This window comes from Canis aureus, chromosome 29, assembly GCF_053574225.1.
Source record: "Canis aureus isolate CA01 chromosome 29, VMU_Caureus_v.1.0, whole genome shotgun sequence".
Classification (NCBI taxonomy): Eukaryota; Metazoa; Chordata; class Mammalia; order Carnivora; family Canidae; genus Canis; species Canis aureus.
Window position 1 is genome coordinate 8,864,124 of NC_135639.1, and position 20,489 is coordinate 8,884,612.

The window sequence follows — 20,489 nt, forward strand, 5'->3', positions numbered from 1 at the left end:
TTCCTGGCTATGGTCTTAATGTGCCTCCACCACAGCAATTAGACTTGTGAGAATGTTGTCTTCCCAGTAGTGCAGAGACAGTTTTGGACATACTGTTCCTTGACCCAAAATGCTAGTAGTCACATAGGTTTGGAGTTAGGCTGATACGTGCCCAGATCTTAACATCATCATGGTGTAGATGGACAACTCTAGGAAATGATCCTTTCTGTGTCTCATTTCACGAAACAATGAGAGTTGTGAGGAGAATAACCCTGGTAGATTGTTGTGAGCGTTCAATGAACTGTCAGTTCTATGAACACATCTGATCCTCTGTTTTATCACATTTTGGTTGTTCCACAAACATTTCTCTTTCCCCCATTTTCCCAAGGACTTACCTGTCGGTGGCGTAGGTGTGGAAAGCAGGGCTGCAGGCTCTGATGTGACTATGGCTGCAAATAATCCATCACCTGTCAGTGGGGACAAACAGAAGCATCTCCAGTAATTGGGACATCCCCTTATCTCAACTTCAGAAAGACCAAGGTTCAAACACCAACCCAACTTGAAGGTCACAGTCAAACACTAATGTCAGTTCCTGGCTCTGCTCCTATGCAGGCAAGGAGTCCTCCCAAGGCTGTGGTCAGCCCTTGGCATGGCATCGGGTCTGGGAAGGGGCCAGCCCAGTGTTTGGTACACGGTGCCCTTCCTCTAGTCCCTGTAGAGCAAATGACAACCGACCTGCTGGAGTAGTTGTCACAGGAAGTGTAGCAGGCTCTGCGGTGGGCTCGGCTGCTGTCAGCACTTCACCTGTGTGTGTAAAGCAAAGAGAGGTCTTGTCCACTTGCCCCACCTCACACCGGGAGAGTGAACTTCCAACAAGCCCAAAGAGGATGTTAGGCACAAGTCTGTCCTATTAGGGGTTTTGGTCTTCATTCCCACTTCCTTCCCTGCCACAATCATCGAACACTGGATATCAGACTTCACTGTGGGATGAAAATGCTCAAACCTGGACAGTGTTGCCCTTAGTACACTCCATGTCACTAAGTGTCCACAGAACAAATTGTGGATTTTTTTCCCCTTTTCTGTTGAGGAGCAATCCAGCTGTGTACTGCTACAGGGACACGCAGTTAATTAAATGGCTGAACAGTGTCCATTTAGATTTGTGGGGGGCTTTACCTGGGCTCTCATAGCCTAAGCCATGTGAGGCTTCCATAGGGTATTAAGGCAGCCCTGGTTTCGTCTTATTAACTCATAAAAACAGTAATAGAGTACTGTTTTGCTTCCCTTTTTAAAACAGCTTTTTCAAGGTATCCTTGATATCCAGAGAGCTGCACATATTCAATGTGTATGGCTTGTTGGGATCCAAACACTCATGACACTATTGCCAGAGTCTTGGTAACAGACACATCCAGCACTGTCTAGAATTTCTCTGTGTTTTTCCCCTCTTTTGTGTGTGTGTGTGTGTGTGAACACTTAACACAATGTGTATCCTCTTGACAAAGTTTGAAGTGCACAATACTGTATTGTTAACTATCAGCTTTATGTTGTAGGACAGGTCTCTAGCATTTATTCACCTAGCATAACTGAAACTTCATACCCATTAAACTCCCTGTTTCCCCCTCCACCCCTGACATTCCCCATTCTATTATCTGCTTCTGTGAGTTTGACTGTTTAGATACCTCAATAAGTGAAATCATGCAGTATTTATCCTTCTGTGACTAGCTTTTTTCACTTAGTATTATGTCCTCCAGGTTCATCTATGTTGTTACAAATGGCAGAATTTCCTTCTTTTTTTTAAGGCTGAATAATATTTCATTGTATGTATACACCACATGTTCTTTATTGGATCATCTGTTGATAGACACGTGGATTTTTTTTTTCTGTATCTTGGCTATTGTGAATGGTGCTACAGTGAACAAGTGAACAAGGCAGTGCAGTTATCTCTTTGAGATCCTGATTTCAATTCTTTGGATATGTTAAGCAGAAGTGGGATTGGTAGACCATATGGTAGTTCTATTTTTTAATTTTTAAAGAAATCTTTGAGATGCTTTCTAGAGCAGCTGAACCATTTTACATTTCTACTAACAGCATACAAAGGTCCCAATTTCTCCACAACCTCACCAATACTTGTCATCTCTCTTTTTAAAAATGGTAGCCACCCTGGGATGACTAGGTGAATTAGTCAGTTAAGCGTTCAGTGAAGTGTCTGACTCTTGATTTCAGCTCTGGTCATGACCTCAGGGTCATGAGATCGAGCCTGACATCAGGCTTTCTGCTCAGCACGGAGTCTGCTTGAGATTCTCTCCTTCCTTTCCCTCTGCACATCTCCCTTGTGCACAAGAGCTCTCTCTCTCTCTCTCTCAAATAAATAAATCTAAAAAAAAAAAAAAAAAAAAACCAGTAGCCATCCTAACAGATGTGAGGTGATATCTTATTGTAGTTTTGACTTGCAATTCCCTAATACTTAGTGCTGTTGAGTACTTTTCATATATCTGTTGAATATTTTTATGTCTTCTTTTTTTTTTATTTTTTTTTATTTTTATGTCTTCTTTGGAGAAATGTCTGTTTGAGTCTTTTGCCCATTTTTAAAATCTGACTATTTGATTTTTTCCCTAGTAAGTTCTAGGAGTTCCATATGGATTTTGGAAATTAACCACTTAGCAGATAGATGGTTTGCAAATATTTTCTTCCATTTCATAGATTGCCTTTTAATTCTGTTGATTGTTACTTCTGGTATGTAGAAACTTTTCAGGATGATACAGTCCCACTTCCCTATTTTTGTTTTCGTTGCCTGTGGTTTGGGTGTCATATTGAAGAAGTTATTGCCAAGACTAGTGTGAAAAAGACTTTCCCCTATGTTTTCTTCTAGGAATTTTATAATTTCAGGTATAACACCGGGTATATATAACACCAGGTATATTTAAGTCTTTAATCTATTTTGAGTTTAATTTTTGTGTATGGTATAAGGTAGGGGTCCAGTTTCATTTTTTTGCATATGGATATTCAGTTTTCCCAATATCATTTGTTGAAGAGACAGTCCTTTTTCTATTGTGTGTTCTTGGTACCCTTATCAAAGATTAGTTGACTAAGTATGTATGGGTTTATTTCTGGGTTCTCTATTCTCTTCCTTTGATTGATATGCCTATCTTTATGCCAGTACCATAGTGTAGGTTTATAATACATTTTGAAATCAGGAAGTGTGATGCCTCCATCTTTGTTCTTTCTCTAGATCTCTTTAGCTATTCTGGTCTTTGTAGTTTCATATGAATTTTAGGGTTTTTTTTTTCTATGTCTGTAAACATTGCTGTTGGGATTTTATTGGAAATTGCTTTGAGTCTGTAGATCTCTTTGTATATATATTAAGGTGTATATTTTAACAATATTAAGTCTTCCAATCCATGAACATGGGATGTCTTTATATTTATTAGTATTTCTTTTAATCTCATTTGCCAATGTTTTGCAGTTTTCAGTGTACAGATCGTTCACCACTTTGGTTATACTTATTCCTAAGTATTTTGTTCTTGTTGATGCTATTGAAAATGGGATTGTCTTCTTAATTTTCTTTTTGAATGGCTCATTATTAGTGTAGAGAAGCACAATTAATTTTTTGTTTTTGTTGATTCTGTATTTTGTGACTTAACTGATTTTTTTTTAGTTATATATTTTTTTTTCTGTGGAAAGAATTTTCTACGTATAGGATCATGCCATTTGGAAATAGAATCTTGCTTTTTCCTTTCCAATTTGAATTTCTTTTATTTCCTTTTCTTGCCTAATTGCTCTGGTTAGGACTTCCAGTGCTATATTAAATAGAAGTGGCAATAGTGAGCATCCTTGTCTTCTTTTGATCTTTAAGGGAAAGCTTTCAAATTTTCACCATTATGCATGATGTTAGCCATGGTCTTGTCATGTATGGCCTTTATTATGTTGAGGTACATTCTTCTATACATACTTTATTAAGCATTTTTAACATGGAAGGGTGCTAAATGCTTTTTCTGCATCATGGGATTTCTTTTTTTTTTTAAAGTAATTATTTTTTAAAATGGTTAATTTCAGTACAATTAACATGCAGTAATATATTAGTTTCAAGTGTATAATATAGTGATTCAACAATTCTGTACATTACTCATTGTTTATCACAGTAAGTGTATTCTTAATCCCCTTCATCAGTTTCACCTATTTTTTTTAAATCTTTAATTGTGTTAATGTGGCATAACACATTTATTGATTTGTATATGTCGGATTGTCTTTGCATCTCAGTGAAAATATCACTTGATCGTGATGTATGATCCTTTTAATGTGCTGTTGTATTATTTTCTTTTAGAAAAGATCTCAAACAATGAAAGAAAAATATTAGGATTTGATAAAGCTCAGTAGGGGATACCCAGGGGTTCATGATGCTATTCTTAACATTTGTCAGAGAGCTTAATACTCTTCATAGTATTATTTTATATATGTAAACAATTGACTAGCCACTTCATTATTGTCATCTGTTTAAATAATTTGTATCTAGACTATCTAGAAGTTGTTAAATCATCAAACATGCTATTTAAAATGTGCTAGAATAGAAAAAGGAAAACAATCACATAACTGACTTATTTTTTTTAGTTGGACATATGGGCCATTGTCCATGGAGTAAAGTAGAATTGGTCTTAGAATGTCAAAAGCACACAAGAAGTTTTACTCCTAGTAGTGAAGCCTCTAAGACTCAGTTCCAATCAGAGTAAAAAAGGGGACTCTGTGAGTGTGTGGCTACTGCCAGTGAGAATTTCACTATCAACCATTTTATTATGACTCCTATGTATCCTGTACTTAAGGAAATAGGCTTCACTGCTATCCTATCAAATTCCTACAGAGGGAGGAATGCCTCATTTTTATATATTGTGTCCTCTTCTAACCAGTTTTTGGTTCCTGTACTTTTCAGATTCTTAAAATTAAAAGGATGCTACATAATGAACATACAAATACCTACCGATATGTGAACCTATAAGCAGTTTTTAAAATATGTCTTGATCACCATAAATATTGCTTGGGAGAAATTAATTCAATATTAAAAGATTTTATTATAATTGAGCCTCTGAACCCTTTGGAGACAAATAAATATTCTCAATACCCAGACTTTGTTTAAGCAAGTTCAGGAATTATTTAAGAGGTCTAGGTGATGCAGTAAAAAAGTTGATTCCCCTTCTGCTCTGTGCCCCTCTGTATGATGTGATATCATGTGAATGACTGATAATTATTCCACCCTGAAGTGACTCAACCACACAGGATGACAAAGCTTCACAACCCCAGGAATCACCATTCACATGTAACATGTGATGACATGGAGATGTAAATCACAGTGTAGTCTAGGAGGGTAATGCCCCCTGAAGTTGTTCAATGTGAAGACTCTGCTAACTAGGCTTAAAAAAGAGACATTCTAGGAAATAAAATCTTCAAAGCAAAAGAACTGAGCAAATGATGTATCAGATAAAGGACTAGTATCCAAGATCTATAAAGAACTTATTAAACTCAACAGCGAAGAAACAAACAATCCAATCATGAAATGGGCAAAAGACATGAACAGAAATCTCACAGAGGAAGACATAGACATGGCCAACAAGCACATGAGAAAATGCTCTGCATTACTGGCCATTAGAGAAATACAAATCAAAACCACAATGAGATACCACCTCACACCAGTGAGAATGGGGAAAATTTAACAAGATGGGAAACCACAAATGTTGGAGAGGATGTGGAGAAAGGGGAACACTCTTGCACTGTTGGTGGGAATGTGAACTGGTGCAGCCACTCTGGAAAACTGTGTGGAGGTTCCTCAAAGAGTTAAAAATAGACCTGCCCTACGATCCAGCAATTGCACTCCTGGGGATTTACCCCAAAGATACAGATGCAGTGAAACGCCAGGACACCTGCACCCCAATGTTTATAGCAGCAATGTCCACAATAGCCAAACTGTGGAAGGAGCCTCGGTGCCCATCGACAGATGATGGATAAAGAAGCTGTGGTCTATGTATCCAATGGAATATTCCTCAGCCATTAGAAACGACAAATACCCACCATTTGCTTCGACATGGATGGAACTGGAGGGTATTATGCTGAGTGAAATAAGTCAATCGGAGAAGGACAAACATTATATGGTCTCATTCATTTGGGGAATATAAAAAATAGTGAAAGGGAATAAAGCAGAAAGGAGAGAAAATGAGTGGGAAATATCAGAAAGGGAGATAGAACATAAGAGACTCCTAGCTCTGGGAAACGAACAAGGGGTGGTGGAAAGGGAGGTGGGCAGGGGGTGGGGGTGACTGGGTGATGGGCACTGAGGGGGGCACTTGACAGGATGAGCAATGGGTGTTATGCTATATGTTGGCAAATTGAACTCCAAAAATAAATAAATAAATAAATAAATAAATAAATAAATAAATAAATAAATCAAACTGAGCAAAGAATGGACTGACCTGACAGTGTAGATGACGGGGTGGCAGTGTCAGTCTCTGTATTTGGAGTGGGACCTGGTGAATTATCAGCACCTGATTGCCAGAAGAAATACACATGCTAAGGTCTCTGGTGTTATTTATAACATAAAAGATCTTAAAATAATTTTTGATAAATGTCTGAAGGCAGACAAAGAACTGATGTTGTGTTAAAAATAGCCATCTACCTGTACAGACAACACCAGCATCCTCCAAGTGTCCGCAGTTGTGCCCGGCCTCATCGCTGTGCACACACTGCCCCAGGTGGCTCTCACTACCCACACACTGCACGTCATCCAGAACGATCTTCCCAGAGCCTGCCCCGAAGTGGGCACCTGTGGGGGCCTCCCTGGCCTGGCCACACTGCAGCTGGTGGCACACAACCGTGGCCTCGGCCAAGTCCCAGAGGTCATCACACACGGTCCCCCATGTGCCCTGGATGAGAACCTCCACTCGGCCTGAGCACCTTTCTGTGCCATTCACCAGCCTCACAGCCATCCAGGCTCCTGGAGAGGCACGTGGAGGAAGAGAGATATTGGAGAGCTAGCTCTCTAAAGTCAGGGAGATTTCCTATATTTGAGGTATGGCGCTAGGTGATAATAGCTCAAGTTTTCTAAAATGCTGCTTCTTGGTCACATAAACTTCATCACCTATATAGTAAAGAAACAGCCTTCATAGCTTCCTCACTTGACTTGGCTTTTCTATTTGTTCCTATTGAGAGAACTTGTCTTCTGCAGTGAATGAAGCCCAATAGACCTGGAAGTAAATATTCCCAGGTGATTTTCAAAGGAATTGTTTTTTGATTCCCTGGGGATGTTGTTCATATCAGAGATACAGCTTATGGAAATGTTAGTTCTGCCTTGAAGGCAAGGAGGCATTAGTTTATAAGCTACGGAGAAGGCCTAGATACAACTGGGAGATCAGTGTTGCTCAACTGGAGCATGCAGGGAAAATGGACAATCCAAATGACTAGTTTTTTTTTTTTTTGAGATTTTATTTATTTATTCGAAAGAGAGAGAGAGAGAGGGGGAGAGAGAGGCAGAGACACAGGCAGAGGGAGACGCAGGCTTCATGCAGGGAGCCCGACGTGGGACTCGATCCTGGGTCTCCAGGACCACACCCTGGGCTGAAGGTGGCACCGGGGCTGCCCCCAAATGACCAGTTAACATGTTATCTTTCATATCTTCTATTACTGGAAATTCTCTGTCATACTCAGCCTAATCATATACTTAACATATCACGTTTCCATATGATTTACTCAGATCATCTTGAGATGAGCAGTTAGGCCTTGTTCACACCTTCCTCCTCTAGTAACCCCAGGGGTAACTTTGATCCATATCATCAAGAAAAACAAGGCAAAACCAACACGATCCTTGTGGTTGGGCGTGTCTGGGTGATCCAACCTTCACCAGGTATGGTTGTTTAACTCTAGTGTCACACAGTGTCTTCTGTTCATGTGCCTTTTCTGAGCCTCTGTGTATGCATTTATGAAATGTGGGAGATCACATCTTCCTTTATGGTTATTGTGGAGGGACAATATTGTGAAGGCACATATTTCTGTGCATGGCACAGGCTAGACGCTCAGAAAACATGGAACACAACACAAGGCAAGTCACAGAGAGGCGTTACCTGCTGGTGTGAGTGTAGAGTGAAGGGTAGAAGGGCCTGTCCTGGCTATGGTAGCTGACAGTGCATCACCTGTAAATGGGTACAAACAAGAACATCACTTGTGACCAAGAGCCATTAACCCCACGGAGGAGAAGAAAATGCTTACAATGAGAACGTTCTGAAAATCTGGCATAGAATCTTCCAGTGGCTTCCCCCACAAAGTATTGGGCAGGGAAGCCCTCATTCTGCATGATCTTGACCCTTAGTTCTTCAGTTTATAAGATGAGAGTTTGGAATATTGCCCATGGCCTATACACTGTAGCTCTCATAATGCCCATGAGTCCATTTCTGGCTCTCTCCATTGCCATCTCCCTTCTTTCTCTTTTAGGAAGCCACCAGCCCTGTGCAATCATGAGGACAAGGGATTTGTATCAATGACTGGACTTTTTAGGCTTGCCCTAGGTGTTTGGCCAACTCATCTACATTCCATGTAACCTATGTCATGTGTGATTTTGAGCCACTCTTGTTTCTCATTTTGCTTCATCAAACATCAGTCCAAATGACCTTACCGCCATAACATTATGGGGTCAATTGGGCCAAATCAGAGTTTAAAATGTCAGGGAGCCATAATCCAGCAAATGGGATACTTAATGTGGAGAGAGGATTTGTGGTTCCAGGGTTCATTGGCAAAGTGGAGTTAGTGGAGCTAACCTTAACTTTCAATAATAAAACCGCAGGTGCCATGGCTGCTGCCAGAGTAGATGGAGACCCAGCATAGGTCAGATGCTGGAGGAACAGTGCCCACAGCAGATGCCTCAGCATTGGGAGCTCTTCAGCCTTCCCCATCCTTGTAGGTTCTACAGACACCTATTTAAGTGAGTTCACCTCATTGCCAGCATCTGATAGGTAGTCAGATGTGCTGGGAATAATTTGATTTTTGTAGTACTTTTAACCTCTTTGGGTCCTTTTTTAGTTTTGTTGTTTTTTGTTTTGTTTTGTTTTTGAGAAAGAGAAAGAGAGAGAGAGAGAGAGAGAGAGAACATGCCCAAGATTGGCAGGAGAGGGGCAGTGGGAGAGGGAGAGAGAAAATCCCAACCAGGCTCCATGCTCAGTGCTGAGCCCGACATGGGGCTCAATCCCATGACCCTGAGATCATAACCTGAGCTGAAATCAACAGTTGGACGCCTAACCCACCCAGCCACCCAGCGACACTTTTGGGTCCTTTTTAAATTGATTAGATAGCAATGGATTGAACTCCCAAAGCAGTGGAATTTGGATTTCTCAGTAATACCTGTTTCTGACAAACAGAAAAGGAACATTTTGAGAATCTCAGGTGTAGGATAAGCATCTTGTTTTGTAAAAGTCCTGCCCCTCCTTATTCTTAGGTGCACAGTGTTTGCACATTAAAGAGGAGTCAGGTGGCTTTGCCATCTCTCAGTACCACAACCAGAGTGTAGATGTAGGAAGTGTCTTCTAGAGGGTGAGTAGAACCAAACCAAATGCAGCAAGCAAAGATGACTCACCTATGAGTGTGTACACTGAGGAAGGGGCTTCAGACCCTGGGCTGGCACTGGGGGCTGGTGGACCATCAGTACCTGAAGATTGAATGGCATCAGCATGGCTTCTAATAATAAGGCTTACCATATGGGGCTTGTTCAATACATGGGAATGATAGCCTCTCACCTGCACAGATGACGCCGGCATCCTCCAGGTGCCCGCAGTTGTGCCCAGCCTCACCCCTGTGCACACACTGCCCCAGGTGGCTCTCACTGCCTATACACTGCACGTCATCCAGAACGATCTTCCCAGAGCCTGCCCCGAAGTGGGCACCGGTGGGGGCCTCCCTGGCCTGGCCACACTGCAGCTGGTGGCACACAACCGTGGCCTCAGCCAAGTCCCAGAGGTCATCACACACGGTCCCCCATGTGCCCTGGATGAGAACCTCCACTCGGCCTGAGCACCTTCCTGTGCCGTTCACCAACCTCAGGGCCATCCAGGCTCCTGGGGAGGCACATGGAGGAAGAACACTGGAGGACTTGCCTTCCCAACTCTGGAAGGTTTGCTTCATCCTTTGCATTCCTTGATGGGTCATATCCTAATTAATACATATGCAAGACCGCACAGTCCCCATGTACCCACACAATAATAGGTAGAACAACCTTAAATTTCAAATCCTTTCCATGAGTCTTTACTGAACCCCTCTCTCAATATATGAAACTCTCTTTAAGAATTTTCCAGAATTCTTAAATCCTCCTAATCATTTTATCTATATGTTATTCCTCTGCAATGAATAGGGTAGAAATCTGAGATGTCAATACATCAATGAAATAGGAAACTATACTATCCATATGCAGGTCATGGCTAAATAGACCCCTTTTTGGCCAGACTGCATTAGTCTTGCAGCAACTTGGTGCCTTTGGCCCCATAATCTTTTTTATGGTTATACTCTGTAAAGGAAATTGAGACAGAAACTAACATTTGTTGTTTGTATGTTAAGTGCCAGAGCCTTAGGCAACCACTAATTTAAACATTCCTTTCTTAATCTTTTACAAACCCATGTGTAGGGCATGGGTTTCTATCTTACAGATGAAGAAGTTAAGAAAAAGAAAAGGTGAAAAATGATCAAGAAAATTGCTCTAAATGCTATAACTTGTAAGTGGGCCAACTTTCCCTTTAACTCTGCCTGTGGTTTCTCCCCAGCTTGGAGAAATGCCTCTCTCCATGTTTTCCATCATCCATTAATTTCTCAGGAACAGCTTCTCATACCTGTAGGTGGAGGAGGTGGCGTCAAGTCCTTGGGGACTGTGATCAGTGAGAGCTCTGAGAAATTGTCAGCTAGGAGGAACCACAAAGCTAGGTCACCATCAATCAGTCAAGAAGGAAGAAGAAAGCAAGCACACTGTTGGAAGGACCCATTATAAGACCCTTCTGGAACTTTTGTTTTCTTTCTTTTGATTCATCTAAGCAAGTCACCATCATTACCATCAAATAAAATCATTTAGCTTTTTAGACATGTGTTAGATATTCATGGTAAACTTATCCTTGAATCCTTGGCTCAGTGGAAATAAATCCTTAAGAAACAGAAGATAAACTTAAGAACATCATACTTTAGGAGACCTCAAGGCCATAAATTCAGCCTCTGCAAATTAATAATGCTGTGTGCCACCATTAATAACAAATACTTATTTAATACAAAGAAGCTGAGATTGAGTGCCTGCATTTAAAGGGCTTATAATTCACTCAGAAGCTAGAATAAGCATACAAGTAACTGTAATATGAGGTGGGTTATGAGGGATGTCAACAGAAAAGTCACAAATGTACAGGATATGTTTTCTTGTGGAGACCAGGGGATGCTACCTTGAGAAATGCATGGAGGGGGAGTGGGGAGAGCTCCTCTTAGGAAGCACAGGTATTGGAGGATAGCAACCTTGAATTCAGACATTCAGGAACATGAGGGAACAGGTGTTTTAATTTTTAAATAGGATTTTCTTTTTAAGTAATCTCTACACCTGAAGTGGGGCTCGAACTCACAACCCCAAGATCAAGAGTTGCATGCTCCACTGACTGAGCCAGCCATGTGCCCCACATTTTAATTTGATTAGAATATTGTGGTAGCATATGTATTAATCCCCAATACCTGGATTTTACATTTTCCTTACTGATATTATGCAGAAAACTTCCTAAGAGATGATACATAAAGAAAAGGGATTTGGATCAAATATATTTCATGAGCATGGCCTGCTATGATTTCTAGTGGGGATTTTATAGGATTAATTGTATATTAAAGGTTCCTAGACATTCTGTAGTAAAGAAATCTGTTTAGTTTGTTTAACATAGTGTTTCCTAAATTCATCATGCCATAGAGTGTGTGTGTGTGTGTGTGTGTGTGTGTGTGTGTACAATTCATCTTGTTGTTGATCTAGTAGTTCTGGGAACATATTCTCAGAAACATCTTTATGTCAAGGATTCTGGTAGAGACTGGAGACTCTTGGCAATGTTTGCTATTAATTTTCCATTATTATTCTTATTTCTAGAAATACAAAATAACTTGTAAACTTGAATAAATTATAAGATATAAGGCTTCAGTATAAACTAAAAAAAAGCTGCATTTTCAGGTACCTATTGGTGTTTGCTCTTCCTCAGAGGTAATGGATGCCATTGTCATTTCAGCAGCTACAATGAAAAGAAAACATGGATTAGTGATGAATAGCCCCCATAGGCACACAACTAAAGCTGAGAAAAGGGAAAGTTTTCTAACATGCCAAACCAATTTCTAGTATTTCTTGGTGAAATATAAAAGCCAGTTCTAAAGGGCTTTAGTGAATTTCCAGCCCACAGACAGGATTGTTCTAACCTGGGATCTAATTCTTACTTCACCACATATTACAAAGGAACATCTGTTTCCTGATCTGTAAAACTGGGAATCAAATCTGATAATGAACAGGAAAGAGCATTATAAACAAAGAAATGAACAAATTGAAAAATTACCATAACATAACCATTAAAAAGTACACAAACTAAAAATAACTAGAGAAGTGATTCATAAATATGAAGTTTGACTTACTAGATAGAATAGTTTTTTCTGGTAATAGTGATGGTGCTGGTGCTGGTAACAAGGATGTGGATAATGATGGCATTGAGGAAGGTGATGATGGTGATGCTGGTGATGATGACAATGATAATGGTGATGATGACAATGATGATGGCAATGACAAAGGTGATGATGGTGACATTGGTGATGATGATGATAACAATGGTGATGATGGTGATGATAATGGTGATGATGACAGCAATGATGGCAGTGACAAAGGTGATGATGGTGACAATGGCGATGATGGTGATGACGATGATGATGACAATGGTGGAGATGACAACAATGGTGATGATGGTGATGATGACAATGGTGGTGATGATGATGACAATGGTGATGATGGTGATGATGACAACGAGGACAATGACAATGGTGCCGATGATGATGATGATGACGATGTTGAGAATGATGATGATGAAGATGATAGTAATTCTGCTTCTGTTTATTAGGTTAAGAAAGAGTCCTTATTTCTTTTAAGGCAGTGGTTTTCAAAGTGTGGTCCCCAGACCAGCATAAGCATTCTGGACTTGTTGGAAATGCAAATTCTCATACTCCACCCTAGACCCATTGAAGCAGAAGCTCTGGGGGTGTGGTCAAGCAATCTGTGTTTTAGTAAGCCCTTTGGGTAATTCTGATACACAATAAAGTAAAACATGAACTGCATTAGGATGAAAAAGAAATGATTGCAATGACCCCAGGGTTTTTCCTACTGTCAGAGGTACTCTAAAACACATAAGCATAAATTTTTAACTGATGTCATTTCTTCATGTGTTAGAAAGGATCAGGTCCCACAGACTCCAGAGGGATGATTTTCTGATTTAATTACTCTGGAAAGTAAATGGCAATTTTCTCTTAAATAAATCGTTTGTGGTGACTGATGGGCATAGTCATAGAAAACTATCCTAGGAGGAACCTGGGTGGCTTAGTGTGGTTGAGCATCTGCCTTTGGCTCAGGTCCTGACCCCCGGTCCTGGGATTGAGTCTTGCATCAGGCTCCCCGCAGGGAGCCTGCTTCTCCCTCTGCCTGTGTCTCTTCCTCTATCTCTGTGTCTCTCATGAGTAAATAAATTTTAAAAATCTTAAAAAAAAAAAAGAGAAAACTATCCTAGGTCAATGACCATTAATCACAGTCCTTCAATGGCCCCATAAGAGTCCTGTCTTGCCTGTAGCTGCCTGGTAATTTCACTCTGATTTAGGAAGATTCCTGCACCTGAGTTATTGGGTAGTTAACTGATTGCTGAACTCCTTCTTTGCTGATATTGCTCCTCACTGTTGAGCTCTCCACCAAGCTGCACCCTAAATGGTGCCTGGGTTTACCCTCAGGCAGCTGTGCAGAAGAAGGATCATTCCAGCCAAGATTAGCAGGTTTCATCAAGGAGAGCCTAAGTGCATGAGAGCAAGGTCAGAACCACATGCCGGGATCCCTGGGTGGCACAGCGGTTTGGCGCCTGCCTTTGGACCAGGGCGTGATCCTGGAGACCTGGGATTGAATCCCACGTCGGGCTCCCGGCATGGAGCCTGCTTCTCCCTCTGCCTATGTCTCTGCCTCTCTCTCTCTCTCTCTCTCTTTCTGTGTGACTATCATAAATAAATTAAAAAAAAAAAAAGAACCACATGCCCATGTTCTGAGTTCTCTGTGTTATGGTGGATTGACTATAGACTGGGAAAACCTTTTAGGCTTCAAGCGATCTGGACCAATCAAACCAACTTCTATAAACTGCTCTCAGCTTGATTTAGCAGGGTCATTTCATTCCACTTCTATCATACATTTAAATATTAGCCACCCAGAACTAGAACTAAGAATGGGTTTAGAAATGGCTCAAATCAGTCTTACCTGGAGGGGAGGGGCTTGTCGTCAGAGAACCTGTTAGTGTAAAAAGAGGAAACCATCACCCTCACTGGATGGGGCCGCTGGCTCATTGCTCAGTTGCAGTAATAACGCATTCTATTCAGAGTCATTCAGAACGCACAAAGACCCCTTACCTGAGCAGATGGCTCCAGCATCCTCCTTGTGACCACAGTTGTGAGTGAACCAGGCATCGTGATCACACAGGGCCAAGTGGCTCTCCTCACCACTGCAGTGCACATTGTCCAAGAGAATGTTTCCAGAGCCTGGGCCAAAGTGAGTCCCCAAGGGGGCAGACACTGCCTGGCCACACCCAAGCTGCCTGCACACAACGTGCACCTCCTTCAGATCCCAGCTGCCACCACACACAGACCCCCAGGTGCCCTGGTAGAAAACTTCCACCCGTCCAGAGCATCTTCCGGTGCCATTTACCAGCCTCAGTGTGGGCCAGTCTTCTGTGGAAACCAAAATTAAGTGAAGCTTTTGAAACTTCCCTCTTGAACTCATCCTATCTGCCTTGCTTACAAATTAAGGGGAATCTTGTGATTACTCCACAAGTATAAGAGCATTTTAGGAAAATACTGCTTAGTGAGTACATCACTGTCCTATGCACTTTTTCCGAACTTTATAATGCTTTGCTAGAACAGGAGGAGAGTGAGAATGATCAGGTGCCAAAGTGATGGGAGGCCCAGACCTGTCCTGGAGCCTGTGATCTTTCTTCCTTTCACTAGTCTTTCCTGGGCACCTCTGAGGCCTCTAACTGCAGCCACCAGGCTCCTTCTCCTTCTCACCACCCAATCCCATCGTAGTGACCCCCTGCAGTCTTCAAGGGCACTAGTGCATCCTGTGGGGAAAGCTGCAGACCTGATGGGCTGGGCCAAGGAACACTGGCTCTGCGGCTGGAAGACAGTGAGTCAACCACAGGTAGACCTGGAACAGCATGGAAACAGTGATTAGATCCAAAACTCTGAACTATAGGAAACAAACTGAGGCATGCTGGATGAGAGGTGGGTGGAGGAATGGGATAACTGAGTGATGGGCATTAAGGAAGACTTGATGTAATGAGCATTGGGTGTTATATGCAACTGATGAATCACGGAACTCTACCTCTGAAACTAGTAATACAGATTATGTTGATTAATTGACTTTAAATTAAAAGAATTGTTGAATGCCTACTAAAAAAATAACTGAAACTTCTTTTCTTGAGACAGACACAGGACAACATGCCAGAAAAGGATTCAACTGGTGAAGAGCCACCGGGTATGCCACACCTTTCCAAAACATCTGGACTAGCCACACAGTCATGAAAAATGACTTTCTAATGAGGTGGAAGTCAAGTTCAGGCTGCTGATAGAAAGCTCCTAAATGTGATCCTGCTGCCCTCAAATGCCTCACTTTCTTTAGCCCTACATCAACTCCAGGTCTGTATAAGGTGCTCCACAGTAGTAAAGTAAGTCACTGATGAATTGAGCAAAAGTTTTAAAAGGATTGTATTTATAAGGTTGCCAATTATCTTGGATGACCCCACATAGGACATCATATAACCTAATGGCATGACCCATCTGTTTGTACCTCCCATCTGGATAGTGAGGACCTGGTGATAAAATCGTTGTCCTACCTGATATGATAGTTGGTAACTTTTCATTATCTGCTGAGGCTGAAAAAATATTTTTAGAAAGATTTGGCTTCATTTGGCTGCATAGTTTGCTCACCTGTGAAATACTAATACTTCTATCTGAGGGATATTAGTACAAGTAGGGGTTATTGGCATTTTCCAGAATTATGCCTGTGTCCTTGAGCAGAGGGATTTGTCTCTACTCTACACTCTGCACTGACTAGCAGAATGGTTCTTAGCCAAGACCAAAGTTACTCCAAGAGGGGTTAAATAGTCTGTCCACACATGCACCACTTGCATATTCTTTTATTGATTCAATAAACTTCGTTGGGTGCTTATCATGTGCCAACCCCTATGATAGCTGCTAGAGGTACAATGATGAGCAAGAGAGACAAAACCTTTGTCCTCATGGAGCATAAAATCTGGTGTTGAAGCTGACAATGGCATCCTTTGTCCCTAGATCCTTTGGTAGTGAATTTTCCATGGCCCTAAGCTTCAGTTCATCCTAATGGGCTCGAATGTTGGAAGTGGCAAATACAAGATATCATACCCATTTTTGGTGGTTGTAACTCATAGCTTGTTGGCCTCCCTGATGATATGGTTGAGTGGTTAATGTCTTCTGGGATGGTGGAAGTTGAGAGTTGGGAAACAATACAAGGAAAATGACTCCTGATGTTTGATATCAAATGGAAAGAGAAATACTTTTTAAAATTTGCTTCACATTTTCAGGAAAATTCAATTAGCTCTATATGAGCTCGTTCAACATAGAGAATTTTATTTTATTTTATTTTATTTTATTTTATTTTATTTTATTTTATTATTTTTTTTAACAGAGAGAATTTTAAAGGGAACAGCAGCCTTGAAGATATTATGCCAGACACAAAAGACCACATATTGCATGTTTCCATTTATGTGAAATATGCAGAACAGGTAAATTTGTAGAGATAGAAAGTAAGTTGGGGAGTGCCGGGTGCTGGGGGAGGAATTTTGACAAAATGGCCATGATTATAAGCAAAGAGCAAAAATGTTGTTCCCTGTTTATCCAGCTTAGCAGTCATGGAGCAGAACCCCTCTTCCTTGAATGGTGCTTTTCCACAGGACATACCTCAAGGTACTGAAGCCTACACTCAGGTGGCATGACTGCACCATCTTTCCACCAAGTACTTTACACAAACTCACTGATTTACTCCTTATAACTCTTTGAAATGCTTAGTTATCACTCCCATTTCAAATAAGGAAGCTGAATACAAAGAGGCAAAGAAAAACTGGTGAGGGACACATAGTTGGGAGGTGGGAAAGAGTGACCCCAAACCCACCTGACTCTGAGTGTTGTACTAGCAAGCAAATGGAATATGCCACTCAGGTTTCAAAAGAATCCTTTATCACTTAGACATGAGACCTAAGAATTTAATGTGTTTGCTCTCTCTCTCATTAATATTTGGAAGTGGACACAGATATGCAAACTGGGATCAGCCAGATGGGCTTCGTTTATCCAAACATTTACTGATTTCTACATTTAACAAACACTGAAAGCCCATCAGACAGCAGGCATTGCTCTCAGGACTGTGTATTTGTGTGTGCAAGGGTGAGGTAGGGACAATGTCACGGATGAGAAACATATGGATTCTGCTCCAAGAGGTTGACCATGTCATTGGAGCAACGAAAAGACACATACAACAGTCAGGAAAGGAATAGGAGCTGAAAGTGAGGACAGTTACAGAGCTGGGAATCTAAAAGAGGGAAGTGCCATTGCGAGCTTGGGATGGGAAGGACCAGACAAGGCGTACAGGGGGCTGAAACTGGTTCCTAGTGAGACACCAATAGGCAATGGAGATGTGGGTGTGAGAGAAGTGCAAGAATAAGAAAATAAATGCAGACCCGGCTCAGAGATTAGCACATCTTTTTACTCTTAGCTTCCTTCATCTCAAATAGATCCTCGTGGTTTCTGAATAGCAGCAAGCCCAGCCAGGCTTTTAGTAGTTTAAGGATTTTAAAGTGGTTTAGAGAGTTAAGATAGTTCAGAGATAAAGCTCTAAGTTTCTGAAGTCAGATTGTCTGTATTAATCATTCCATTGACCTTGGGGACAATATGTAACCTAGTTGAATTTTCCCCATTTAGAAATGGGGGTGATAGAAGTTCCCTCTCCGGCTGTTGGGAAGATTAGATAAGAAAATCCATGTTAGGCGGTCATGGGGATGGATGTGGCATCAGGCAGTGCTGTCCAATAGTAATAAAGTGCAGGCCACATATGTAATTTAAAATGTTCTGTAACCACATTTTATTTTATTTATTTTTTAAAGATTTTATTTATTTATTCATGAGAGACAGAGAGAGAGAGAGAGAGAGAGAGGCAGAGACACAGGCAGAGGGAGAAGCTGGCTCCAGGCAGGGAGCCCGACATCGACTCTATCCCGTGTCTCCAGGATCACACCCTGAGCTGAAGGTGGCGCTAAACCTCTGAGCCCCCCGGGCTACCCAAGGTAGTCCCATTTTAAAAAGTAAAAAGAAACAGGCAAAATTAATATCAGTAATATGTCTTACTTTAACCCAATATATCCAAAATATTACCATTTCCACGTGTAATAAATACAAAGATGTTAGTGAGAGCAATTCTATATTCTTTTTATCATACCATGTCTTTGAAAGACCCAGTGTGGATTGGACACGCACAGCCGGTGTCAGTTCTGCTGAGCCCCATTTCAAGGAATTGGTAGCTACATGGATGGTGCAAATATGAGGGCTTATTCAGGGTTATCATCAACATTGTCAGAATATGGATTATTTGATGGTATAATTGAAATGTCAGTAGTTAGAGATGAATCAGCACAATGAAAAAACAAAATGGCCCAAATTTGTGACCACTATTCCCCACAACTAGGAGGAGGTGCCCCTTTTTTATGTGACTCGCTGCTACAGGAAAATGAGGTTTTTTCCAGGTTGAACACTTTCCTAACATAAGGCCAGATGTTGTAGTTTATTTCTTAAATTCAAAAGGTAGAAGGTGGGACACCTGGATGGCTCAGTGGTTGAGCGTCTGCCTTTGGCTCAGGGCATGATCCCAGAGTCCTGGGATCGAGTCCCACATCGGGCTCCCCACAGGGAGCCTGCTTCTCCCTCTGCCTATGTCTCTGCCTCTTTCTGTGTGTCTCTCATGAATAAATAAATAAAATCTTTAAAAAGAGGTAGAAGGATGACATTTTTAGTAACATCACTCTCTTACTCTGACACACATGCACAAATACCCCAACCTCTTTTCTTCTTTCTCTTTACATTTGTGAGACATGGGAAATGAGAAGCCTTGTGTTATGATGTTTTTTGATTGCAATGTCAGAGGCAATAAACATAAAGTGAAGCTGAACAGCATGAAATCCTGACTCTCTCAGGGTCCTCTTATCTCTTTTTTCTCAAATTGTTCAATCTCAAATAGAATATCAGCAGTGTCTAGTGGTGGTGGCAGGATGGCTATCACGACAGGAGTTGCCTTAAATCCAGTAAGGGTGGTGGTGGCGGGTGGGGTGGGGAGTCCTACCGGGTGATGTTGAATGTGCCACAGTCACAGGAAAGAGCTGAGTTGAGTTGGGAGCGGGTAGAACTATAATAAAGAAACATCAGTTAGTAGTAGAAAGTAACTGTTTACGATGACTTAGCGATGTGGCCAGCCAGGGGCTCCCTGTGGTCTCACAAAAGGTTGTTTTGCTTCAACTCTGAAGTGACCACTGCATAAGTGATCACCTAGGTCACATCTCTGCTGCTGACCCTCAGCCCTGTGGAGCCTCAGCTCAATACTGCATCCCCTCATCCCCTCTCTCCCAGACTTAATGTCCAGGTGCAGATATTTGGTTTTGTGACAAGAATGCTGTGTATTGGATCTTAATATTCTCCCTAAGAATTGAGTGGTGGTCTGGACCTTCAGGATCCCCTCCCTGGTACTTACATTCACTTGCTCTGCTTATTTCCTTCCCCAGCCTGTTTCATTATTGACATGTGGCTCTATGGCTGGTGTAGGTATTGCCCTGGCATGAGAACTCTCCACAAATCCACATGACCCCATATTCCTCTCCTGTTTGTAGACCTGACTCTGCACCCTACATAGCCCTGGGAACCACTTACAATATCCCTGAAGAAACAACAGTGGGTGACAACATTGCTTTTCTCTTTGTACTGATTCAGGTAGATGCTACCCCTTTTCTATCACACCCTTCTTCTCTGCTTGCTTTCTGGGCCACCACATTTCAGCATACATCCTGAGATATGAGTCCATCTCTGTGCCACTGAGTGTAGCAACTACAGAATTGTATTTAAGTGTGGGAGGCCGAATACTGACCTCCTCAAAGATGTCCACATCCTAATACCTGGACCTTATGCCTATGTCATGTTACATGGCA

General features: G+C 41.5%; 1 protein-coding gene across 1 annotated transcript in view; it reads right to left on the minus strand.

Annotated features, from left to right (window-relative positions):
• Positions 1–20,489, minus strand: part of LOC144300746 (scavenger receptor cysteine-rich domain-containing protein DMBT1-like) — a 77,760-nt gene that overhangs the window by 19,997 nt on the left and 37,274 nt on the right. Inside the window, exons 3-6 of the mRNA XM_077877010.1 lie at positions 10,818–10,886; positions 9,735–10,052; positions 9,264–9,272; positions 6,632–6,946 (exon numbers count right to left, since the gene is read on the minus strand). Of these exons, the coding sequence (XP_077733136.1) occupies positions 6,632–6,946; positions 9,264–9,272; positions 9,735–10,052; positions 10,818–10,886 (711 nt within the window). The remainder of the gene's footprint in view (positions 1–6,631; positions 6,947–9,263; positions 9,273–9,734; positions 10,053–10,817; positions 10,887–20,489) is intronic.